We start from the raw sequence: 12,429 nt of genomic DNA, 5'->3' as shown, positions 1-12,429 counted from the left end.
GATACAGTTCCTTCATCAAATCAATGCATTAAAACGGGTATTACGGTGCGCCATTCATGGTCAAACAGCGTTATAAAAGTCGTCTAGATTCTAGGCCTAGACCTTATATAAAAATAATCAAATTTTATTTTCGATAGCACATAGGGTCTAGGCCTCTTTCTATTTACCCCCCCCCCCCTCCCCTGCCCTCCCCCGCCCTCCCCCTAGAATCCAGTGGATTTTCCACGGGTCCTGCTAGTACTTATAAATAATACCATACCGGTAAATATAAGGACGTCCTGATACTTGAATTTTGAATACATACAAGTACCGGTAAACAAATAGAGTGTATGGGTATTTTGTAGTTCATCCATACATTTGAAGATGTTGATAGAGAAAGATTAAATTAAAGCCAGCTAATTTTTATTGAGCAGGTCATGTTCTTAGTTGAAGGTGAATTATAGAAAGAGAAACACTAGGAGTCAGGTGCTATGTCAGGAAGTCTCTTATCACACTTTCATTGAAGGCTCAAGTTTATTGGTAATCCCTTTGCAATTTGGATTGATTTTGAACGACCATGGAATGTTATCGTGATGAAGGATGCATGGACTTGTTTGTGAATGAAAGTTAATAATTGAGAAGAAGTTATTTTATTTCGACTTTCCATTTGTACTAGTTGTATACATTACTTTGCTGCATAAAGATGCATCATATCTTGAGCGAATTAAAAAAAAAATATCTCCATAATTTTTAAATAATATTTAGGTTAATACACACATAAATCTAGTTAAATCTAAATATCAAATTCTTGATTTTATGTACTTCATCACTTCGCTCAAGAGAGTAGCGAATCACCATCATTGGCATTGATATTCTGTGAGTGACCATATCAGCTTGTAATGAAGATTGATGAACTCATCATGCACATAAGGTTGTAATCATAATCCTGGAGGAATCGGATGTTATCAATAGATGAAATATACCAGTGGAACAATACCCCGGTCGAGATATAAATACCTGTATGATATCATATATGTCTGATGTCAATTAGGATATCCTCCAAGGTTATCTGTAAAATATTATCATCTACGGTAGTCTAGACAAAGTCAATCAATGAATTCATTGTTTATGCATTTACTTCCATTCCGTGTTTGTGACTTTGTGCTATTATTTTCGTGCATCGACGTAGTAAAGATATCAACTTTTTGTTTGGAGTGTAAAGATACCGGTATTTAGTTTTCAGATATCGGATTTCTGGCCATTACCCCAGGCGCGTAGCCAGGGGGGGGGGGGGGCGGTGGAGGCAGTCGCCCCCCCAAAAAAAAAAACGCCGCCAAAAAAAAAAAGAGAGAAAGAGAAGAAAAAAAGTAAGAGGACTTAGGAAGAAAAAGGAAAAAGGAGTCGAAAACGGTACAACGAATCGTCTTCTTTCTCTAATAATTTAATGAAACGTGAAAGCTTCCGCACTTTGCGCGGAAAGGGGGGAAACTGAGTTCAAATTAAGGATTAAGAATCGAGAACGGAATAACGAATCGTCTTCTTTTTCTAATAATTTAATGAAACGTCAAAGCTTCCGCGCTTCGAAAGAGGGGGGACTGAATACAGATAAGGATTAAGGGTCGGGAAAGGTACAGCGGATCATCTTCTTTCACTAATAATACGTCAAAGCTTCCGCGGGGGGGGGGGGGGGGGGAGGACTGAATTCAGATAAGGATTAAGAGTCGAGAACGGTACATTGAATCGTCTTCTTTCTCTAATAAATTAATGAAACGTCAAAGCGCGGGAGGGGGACTGAATACAGATAAGGATTTAAGAGTCGAGATAGGTACAACAAATTCTTTGTCTAATAATACGCCAAACTTCCGTGCTATGTGCAGGAGGGGGCGGACTGAATTCAGACAAGGATTATGAGTCGAGAAAGGTACAGCGAATCGTCTTCTTTCAAAGCTTCTGCGCTTCACGGGATTGCCAGGTTTTTTATGTGGGGGGGGGGGGGGAAACATTCATGATTGATTCAAATATATAGGAGTTTGTTAGTTTGTGATTGATCGTATCGTGATATTCTGGTATTCTTTTCACATTTACCATCCTTTCGCATATTTTGATTCTGTCATATATCTTTACTATTGTAAAGACATATTTTGTACACTCAATGGTACTGTTGTTGGTGAATTAATCAATTTGGATCAATAGCAATCCGAGATGGGGCTCTGATCACATGTCAGCAAAGCTAGAAGGGGGATTTGTCATGGGTCGATATACAATTATACATATTGTAAGGCTCTCAGCATATTACTTTCCTTATTCTGCTTGTACTATACCTCAAGAGAAGGCACATAATCTATGATGACACTTTGGTTTGAAGTAAAGACATACAAAAATGATGATTAGATGTATCATCATCGCCCATGGGCAGGTGCAGTCGAGGAGCTAATGATGTGTGTTTGAGTTATCTTGGAAACTTGCTACTACAAGGATGTACAGAGGACGTACAGAATCTCAAAGTTCTTTGTAGATCTCTTCAGTATATAGACTTGATCGTGATGAAGACGAGACATAATAAACTCAATGATACCAACCACTAATGATCACTTTTGAACAAAATAGTAGGAACAAGAAGACATATGAATCCAACCGGGAATACTTGGGAACATGAAAAGTTCATGATGGCTTGCAATCAGTTCGAAAATTAGATTGATCAAGACAAGCTAAAATGGATGGGAGAGAGCATGAGTGAAAGCATAGAAGGAAAATAAAAATAACCAAAGACGGTGATTGAGGAAGTACATTTAAGTTGATTTAGAAGTTTATCTTTACTTCATGCATTTCAATAAAATGATTACCCGGTACATTTAAAGGAAATTTATCAAATCATTCATGCATGGTGACAGTGGAATAAATTCAGAAGTTAGGGATAAGTACCATATCCACAGAATGTGACATGAGTAATTTTATTCAATTTCCCCCTCTTTACACCTCTAAATGAGCAGGTTTATGAAGACCAGACATTTTGCTCTGATGGCACATTATTGAATACAGACAGACAAATCAGGATAAATTCCTTGTTATTTCCAAACAATGGGTAGTGGTTTGTGGTATTAATGCTGCAGTGAATCAGTTATATTAGATCTAATCTTTCTTAATCCATTCTTGAGTAAAGTGAAAATCTGGATATTAGCGGAGATTAGGATAATTTAATCATATTTTGGCAGCACCTGTTTTCCATTCTGTAATCGTGCTAACTAAGTTCTTGAAATGTTGTGGTATTCAGTTGTCACAATTGTTTCATTGTTGGATGAAAACTGACAAGTTAATCATATTTCTTATTTTCTCATCTATTGTTTATTAACTGAGATTAGATTTGTTAGGTATAGATCAAAACCATGTTGTTTTCTTTAAATATGCAAAGACTGTTTAAAGATAGCTAAAGAGTCACTGATCCAAATAATTTCCCTTTGGTGCATCTAGCATACCTCGTATTAAACTGTTCAAATGTTTGTTATTCCTCCTCAGGATAGTTACTAAAACAGAGACCTCAAGTCATTATGACTCATTCAAATACATTTTGTTTTGATGGTATTGAAAACGATCAATGCATCTGTAATTTTGATAATTCAAAGTCTTGTATGTATTAAACTAAAGAGAATATAACTTATTCTACAAGTTAATGGGGAAAAAAGCCACCATACATAGCAAGGAGTGATTTAGCTCTGGTGAAAGAAAAACAAAACATTTTCGCATGGAAATCTCCCACTTCTGGGGTACATAAATCCACAAGAGGACCTGTTAATAAAGAAAGTTCTTTTTTTTTTTCTTTCTTTTTAACTCTGGTCTGTTATGCCATAGAGAGGAAGTGTTTATTTTTGCTGTTATAATCTTTCTCTGCAGAGAGTTTCATTTCACAAACCTAAATCTGAACCAATAGTTGGGTGATCTTTATTCTAGTTGTTGAAAAGAAGTGTTGGATATATTATATAGATTTATTCTCTTCATTGAAGGTTACTTGATCCCATATTTCCCCTTCCTTTATTCCACCTGGAGGTTTATGTATGACAATGCCCTCATTAATGACTATCTCATCTCTCATGATGTGACACCTGCAATTCAGATGAAGGACGCAGACCCTTCAACTCTGCCAAGATTGGAAGCGTTGATTAAATAAGTTTCAAGTGTTGTTGTGCTACGTTTTCTGTAGAAAAGGTCCCTTTTCTTTCTTTTTTATTTCCTTTTTTTTTTGTACATCGAGTAATTTAAAGTAACTATATTATTTCAAAGTTGATATGGAATTATTTTGATTGATTGATTTTGCTTAAGATTATGAAAAGTATCCCTGGAAGTTATAAGCTAGGCCTATATATGTTTAGCAACTCAGCTATAGCTGCATTTTAGGGCTACTTCATTAGCTTAAAGGCAAAATAGCCCTAATCGAACCCCCTTTCATCTGAGCACTGTGCTATAGATGAAACCATATAATAATCCTTGAAATATTCTAGCCATATATATACCCCAAGGTTTCTGTAATTATCATCTTGTACTACAAGATGTTGGAGGAAATCTACAGCTTGGCATCATATCAGCAACTCATCTGCCTAATGACAAAATATTTCCTTTCATAGATTTTTTTGATAGAAAGTATACCCTGAAAGTAGAAAGCTATCATCAGTGTCTGCTTCCCCATGTCCGACTCAATATGGGCAGACTGGCTTGTTGGATCTCATTTCCTCAAACAGTACACTTTAAAGCATGCCTAGCGCTACCCATAATTAAAGAAGTTTGCAGGCACAAACCGTCACCACTATATAGATGGTCAAGGTACAGTCTGTCATTCGCAAGCCATAAAAGAGAGTATATATTAAACAAAATGTGCCTATTCAAATTGAAATTAAAAATCTATTTATCAAATGATTGATGAATCCTAGAATTGCTGGCTGTATGTGGATGTGTTGTACTTGTGAGCATGTTTTGCTTACCTAGATAGGTTATTTTTGTGCCAATTTCACTTGTTGGTAACACCCACTTAATAACTGCTCTTTCTGTGTGTTGAATAGAAAAGAAAACAGCATGGGGTAGCAAGTTGTTTTCTATTTTTGGAATTCGCCATGCCGAAATGAAATCACAAGCAAATATAGAGAGTGTACATGGGCTACAAATTGAATGTAAGCACAGTTTTCTTTGGTGTCATATTATTTGTCTGCTAAAACCGTCAAACCTTCAATAGCATTGACATACATGTAGTTATATCAATGATTATTGATTCAGGGTAAATCAAAAGTCCATTGCTGGATGATGTTTGTTGCTTTGGGTATTCTTCATGTACAATGTGGTACTCATGAACTGAGTGCATGGGACATTGAATAATGGTGAAGAATCACCTGGTTGTACTGGCTTGCTGGTGTGAGGGCAAACAACACAATACAGCTTGTAAACATAATTACAAACATTGACTTGTGAGATAGTAAATAATCATTTCAAACACATTATTTCCCCCTCCTTTATTTGCCTACCCTATTTTTTTTAGTGAATGAACATGCAACTTCTCTCACTTCCCTTTCTCTCTCTCTCTCTCTCTCTCTCTCTCTCTCTTTCTCTCTCTCTCCTTTCTATTTCTCCCTCCCCTTCTCTCTCCTTTTCTCTCTCACTCTCTCTCACTCTCTCTCTCTCTCTCTGATCATGGTCTAAACAATGTTTTAAACCTTTCTTTCAGGCTAAAAGTGAAATAAACATATAGAAGAATTTATTAGCTGATACATTTATATGGAAAACATATTGCCTATTCATTGGGCGTAGGGACACACGCTTAATACAGTGGTTATAAACATTCATGAATTTAGGCAAAAATGCCTGGGTAAATTTTGTAATTGCATTCATGATATAACTATTCCAACAAAGCAAGTGCACTTTGTTGACCCCAAATGAAGTGAGTTTTATGTGCATGAAATAACAATTGGGCGAGTGTTCTACTCAATAAAGTCATTTGATTCCATTCCAAATCTCTTGTTTTTCTGGTGACTGAGCTTATGGCAATTAATTAAACCTCAAATTTGTTTAATCTGTTTAATACATCATACCCTTTTAAATTTTGGATGAAAATGCCCCTTTTTTGAGAGTTATAAACCACAACAGAGAGAAATTCAATTAGAGGTGGAATAATTGCACTTCACAGCTTATCCGTTTGCCTTGGACATTGCCCATATACCAAAGACTCTGTCCACACTCACAAATTAAGAGGAGGGTTCTCACTACTACTTTACTTGTATGGGACTGTGAACTTTTAAAGCCCCACTGTACTACTTATACTGTAGCTACTTGCGCCCTCTATATAGCAAAGAATACCTAATCAGTGCCTGATGGTCCCCGATGATCCCCTTTTTCTTATGTTAATTCAGAGCTGATTTGATGAGATAACCACCTGTCAGTGACCTTGCAGGGGGTCTAATCCCCCTGGCCAAATTAGTGCAGATGGGCTTTAAAGACATATCAGAACCATCACTCTTGATAATCACATTTTCCCACTTCATTAACAAGTATAATGCACCTCATATTTTTGTATCTCATACAATGTAACACAAAGATATTAAAGTGAGTACCCCAAGGTCTATTAATGTGCACAGCTACTTTTTCCTTTTTGCTTGTCGTTTATTTAGTACACAGTTTACTGCAGCATGTGTGAATATGCTTTTAGGAGTGTGAAATGGGTAGCGTCCTTCAAAAATTGCTAGATCTGATCGTTTTCTCCAGGTTTTTGTCTAATGGAATGACGCTATTTCCTCAACACATTACATTTTTATTGCATATGATCTTCAAATCTACCCACCTAATAATGCCAGCCTGGTTATCATTCAAATGTTTTAATTTCCCCAGCAAGTTAATGAATTGATTGAAGGGATATGATCTTTAATGCTTACAGTATGGTATTGTTGGTCTGGCTATTATCATTAATAATTTTGTGTTAGAAGTATGAACCTTAGTATCTATAGTATTTTACAGGTTAGAATTTAGCAGTTTGTTTGGTTATTGTTGTTCTGATAAAGAACCCTTCACTTGCCATCAATATTTTATATTGATGATAAAGAAGTTTATTTGTTTTCAAGAAATGTACATTTTTACAATTTCATAATCATAATTCATATCATACTGGCCTAAATTTTTCCACATTCCAATGAAGGGATAGCCGGATTAGGATGGTATACATGTGTAGGGCTACTCTACGAACCCAGAGTATATAGTGCTTAGTTGCTATTGTTACATGCTGATTGCGCCCATAATATTTTTATTCATGAAGGGTTTGTAGAACTACTTGCTTTTTGTCAGTTATTTTCCCCCCCAAAAAATATCATTTTCTTTTGGTAATACCAGAATAATAACTCAGCCTCAAGGGTCAACAGTAATACATTGGAGTGACAAGTTAAGAAAGCAAGAATATTGCTGAGATTTTGCCATGTACCGATTCTATTATTTCACAAACAATATAATTTCCCCTTTGGTAATATAAACACAATTAGAGCATTAATGAATTCAACACCCTTCTCACACACAGAGTGAGTGTATGCTATTTCATGATTTTATCACAATTTTCAACCTAAAGTTAGGATTTTCTTTTTGACAATGAATTGTTTGCTTTAGCATTTTGATCAGTACATAAATTGTATCTGTCGGGTAGTGATACAAATGTTTTTCAAAGAAGCTAGTTTTTAAAGTTGACAATTTCAAATGTTGAGGATTTCTCATGCTTTTATTTTAATGTTGTTTTCCAAGAAACAAGGCTTGTGTTGTAATTCATCAAATAGTTTTGGCTCTATCTAAAGTCTCGCTTCAATTATTAATCTAGTCTTCATTTGTTGTAAGTGTCAGTTTCATGCGGACCAGCTGACAAATATATGTCTTTCTCATGAAATCGGGGGGGGGGGGGGGGGGGGGGGGGGGGGGGGGGGGGGGGGGGAGATAAATGGACATTGTGTATGGACAGAGTCAATTTTTGCTGCTACCTCATACCTTTAAAAAAAATGGTATTAAAATGTGATCACTCCCTTGAAATTAGACTTCCTATTCTTTTGCCCTATTTTTCTGCTGATGGAAACTATAAACGTTGACAGAGAATCGGAAGTAATCATAATGATGGGGATCATTTGATAGCCCTCAGCAATGCCATTAGATTTCAGATATAGTTCAAAGGACGATCGCTCAAGGTCAGAGGTTGGCATTTTTGAAAGCCAAACTTTCTCTACTTGCGTCATGAGCTGCAGCTATTTGTCTGACTAACTGTTGAATATGGGAGAAATAATTGTTGATCATCAGTGTCAGAGTGGACTTCAATTTTCTTTAAATACCTAATCATTTAGAGAATATTATGTTTCGTTCGATGCTGTTATTGCATTTTTCAAAACACAGGGGATTGTTTGGCTGTTGACAGACAAATTTTAAATGTAGTTATAGATCTAAAAGAACTGATGGATTTCCATGTATAGGCTCCGAAAAAAAAGAGACAAGCAATTTCCTCATTATCCCATTCTTTGCCTCTAGCTCAATTTCGTACTTAGAGGGCAGTCTAAACTTTTTAATAAGTTTATTTTTTTTTGAAAGCAGGAAACTAGACAGAATGACAAACGTTTTAAGTTCATCGAACAAATAGGAAATAGTAAGAAAGTTGTGAATGTTTGAAAAATGAAATCATTAAATCTATGTGAATCTCAATCAGGCAATTTGGTTGGTGGATTGTGACATACACGATCAACTCTTCTGTATTTCATAATATACTGAAATATTAATTTCAGTTTTTCTTCTAAACACCTCCTCCCTTGGGACACTACTGAAAATATGTAAAAGGATAGTATATTATTATAGGTCCCCTACAAAGAAAAGACCTTTCTGAAGTTTTGGGTAATGAATTTTGAAAGAAAAACTAAGGTTTAAAGGTAAAGACCAGTATTGGAAACGCCCCAATTTCAAAAAATGAAATGGAAGCTCTTATTACCAATCATTGTGAAAGAATATGTTTTGACTAATACATGATGATAAAAAATTTGCCGGGAAACCGCCTACTAATTCATATATTTGGTAAATTTGTTTCTCTCATGGTCTGTGAGAGATATAGGGTAGTCCCATATACATCTTTCTGTGTATAGTGCTTGTAACTTTACGAAGAATGGGCCAAATTTCTTATCATTTTGATGATTCAAGAACCTTGCAGATGCTAGATGCTAGATGATCAACCTTTTCTGATCGATTCCACAACGTTTCTTTCACAATGCAATCGCATGACCATAACTGGTCTTTACCTTTAAGTAAATTTGTGTGTTGGAACAATTGGAGAGTTGTCTGCCACTACATCACAGAAACATCATTGATTTAGCCAATTTTAAATTCCCTTATATATGGTGATTACAGCTTTCAAAAATTCATAACTTTCTTGTTGTTTGTTGAAACTTCAACAATCTACTCCTGATTTTTTTCTGCTTTTCTTCTTTGTGTGTAATATTTATGCTCTTAGGATGATAACTAAAACATGTACACATTTCTCGCTGTTGTAGAATGATTATTTTCTTTGAAGACTTTCAGTTCATCAGATTATATCTTTCATTTTGTTATGAAGGCCTCTTTTTCAAACAGTAGCATGTATAATCATGGAATTCTATGACCTTGTAAAATGATCATTGTTTGTTTTTACAGAAACTTGTTCATGCAACAGTCATGTTACTGTTTAGATAAGTGGGGTAGTATAAATGTCATTTTGTGTGCACTTTTGTCAAGTTCTGTGTCAGCAACAGGTACTCGGTTCAATGTGGCAGGTGGCAGTCATTAATGTTATCCGTCATTCACTCACCCTCTCAACGGGCCAGGTTAAATAAATAAGCTTTATAATACCAGGCAAAGGGGTACCAAAGGAATATTATAAATGGAGGAGGTGTCGCCATTGAGACAAATTTTACTGACTTTTATACTCTTGAATATACTAGTACCTGTAGGCCCAGCTTCAGTTTATGGAAAATGAAAAATAAGAGTCTTGTCCTTTGAATTTCAGATTCTGAAATTTGGAGGAGAGGTTTTAGGAAGGGTCTTCAGATTTTAAAAAACTGCCGATAAAAAATATTGCCAAGGAATGTATATTTGCAAAATCCCTGTAAAAAAAAATTGAAAGGGGAAGGGGTGCACCCCCCCCCCCCCCTCACACTACAAAAAGTGACAGCCCTTTTGACTGGGTAAGGACCGTGACCATTATCTGAACCTTACCTGTATGGGAGGTGAAAAATACCTGGCAGGGTGACAGAATCTAATGGCAAAGACTAATCAATGAAGGGCAATTACGGGCTCAATGATATAATTCAAAGTATCAATGAAATTATTAAACGTGTCATCCTAAATTGTGAGAAATAGTGTGCACAATCGAACACTTCCCCCTCCAGTTATCCCTTTTAGTTTCCAGTATTCATGATAAAGTCTAGAAATTGGTTGATGCTGTAGCATGAAAGAACATTCAGAAATGTTTGGTGGGTTCAGTATAAGTTATCTTGAATCTGGCCTCCCACTTGGAAAGCAACTTGTTCAAATTGAATACACAATTCAATGAATAAAACTTCTTTATGTGATGATGTTTATTTAAACTCTAAATGTCATATTTAAGTATTGCAGCGTCTTCTGATTGTCTAAACTATTCAAAGAAGAAAACTGGATTGACAAATTTGACATAATGTGATGTTTACATTGTCGGGGTGCTTTGGACCCGAAATGTCATGTTTGAACATTTTATTATTAGAAAACATTTGACAGTATGATGGTGTCTGAGTTGTGTTTCAAAGATTGTTTATATAGTCAAACAAAGTTTGGTTTGGATAGTCATGCTGATACATGTTGTTATAGAAGTGACAGAAATTCATTCCATGTTCCTGAATAACAGATACCATTAGGTATTTTAAAAAAAGATGTTGTATTGCCCTTTAGGTGCCAAAACATGGGTCGGTTGGTCAAAAGTTTTGTTTTTTCTTCTTTTTTCTCCCTCTTTGGGCTGATATTTCTCAGTTTTAAATGCTTTAATATTTTTTCTCTAAAAAAAAATGTTTAAAAAGATGTTTGGGTCTGTCGCGAAGGGCAATACAAAATCTTTTTTTTAGGTCTTACAGTAAGTGTGTAAAGTGTACCTAACAATCTCCCTTGTTTATTCTGATTCTCCCCTGTGAACTTGATTCACTTACCCTTTGGAAATTTACTTTCTTGAATAAGATTGTATAATTTACTCTAATATTTTATTCTATTTTCCAGATTGTTGGTTGTGATGGAGTGCTGGGGTCAGGTCTGTCGGAGGACAAGTGTGGCGTATGCGGTGGGTCAAACACGGAATGTCAGATCTTCTCTGGTGTACTGGACACCCCCAAGATGACCATTGGCTACCACACGGTCATCACGATTCCAGCCGGGTCGATGTATGTCAACATCACTGAGATGACCAGGAGTAGAAACTATCTAGGTAAGATGAGAAAATACTGGGGACATTTCTTGATTCTTGCCATCGAAATAAAAGAATTATTATTCAGTATAATAATCTTTAGAATATGACAACATTTAACATTTTATACTTGACTGGTCAACTGGTTTTTTCATAGGTTTTTATTATGTTCATAGTCGATATCATCAATTTCATCAAAGTAGTCCTTTGAGGATTTGAAATCTTTCATTAGTTATATATTTACCTTCATTTTTCAATTCTTAATCCTCTATTGAAGGAGTTTTTTTCTTCACAATGCATATGTCAGCTTTTTTCCTTCCATCTATAAATTGTACATATTTACCATTTATATTTGATGGCCTACTCAGCAATTTTTACATATAGACTTGCCAACTCTGAAGTCATGTCTGTCAGTACACTAATAAAATGTAGAAATACACAGGAAAACATATTTATGATATCAATCTATTCCATCATCCTTCAAAATTATATATTTAAAAAAAATCATCATTATGTATACATTGCAGGGTCAATATTACAACTCATCAATTTTGTCCCCAGTCATTTCTGGTTATCAGAAAACATTGAAACTGTAGTCCATCACTCTCTCCTTTCAATGGCTGGGTTCACACAAGAGTGTGTGAACTTAAAGTTGAGCCTGTGGTTTAAAACTCCAAGATTATCGTGTAGTTGAGGACAATGTGGATGCACTCATCGTTTCAAAACGTTAAACTTATTCAAGTTCAAGTTCAACTTTATATGTCTTTCTTCCAACATGCATATAATACAATTTAACAAATTTATAACATGTAGAGTATATAAAAGGAACGCTTATATTAAAGGAACAAGTTCATATAATGCATTTAAGTGAGGAAAAAATGAAAGACGAGGGGACCTTTAAACTTAAACTTATTCATATTATTCTTAGCTGCATTTACACATTTACACTGTAAGCAAAAGTGCAAAACCATTGTTTTTTGTTCACGTTCAAGAGTTTCATCGTAAGTTGTTAG

The 12,429-nt window shown here is 35.4% G+C and overlaps 1 protein-coding gene across 1 annotated transcript in view; it reads left to right on the top strand.

Moving 5' to 3' along the window:
* Nucleotides 1-12,429, top strand: part of LOC115920530 (glutenin, high molecular weight subunit DX5-like) — a 44,452-nt gene that overhangs the window by 23,463 nt on the left and 8,560 nt on the right. Inside the window, exon 2 of the mRNA XM_030976401.1 lies at nucleotides 11,215-11,437. Coding sequence (XP_030832261.1) covers nucleotides 11,215-11,437 — 223 coding nt within the window. The remainder of the gene's footprint in view (nucleotides 1-11,214; nucleotides 11,438-12,429) is intronic.

This window comes from Strongylocentrotus purpuratus, unplaced genomic scaffold, assembly GCF_000002235.5.
Source record: "Strongylocentrotus purpuratus isolate Spur 01 unplaced genomic scaffold, Spur_5.0 spur5_scaffold_9, whole genome shotgun sequence".
Classification (NCBI taxonomy): Eukaryota; Metazoa; Echinodermata; class Echinoidea; order Camarodonta; family Strongylocentrotidae; genus Strongylocentrotus; species Strongylocentrotus purpuratus.
The sequence above is the reverse complement of the archived record's forward strand: the minus strand, read 5'-3'. Positions and strand labels throughout refer to the sequence as shown.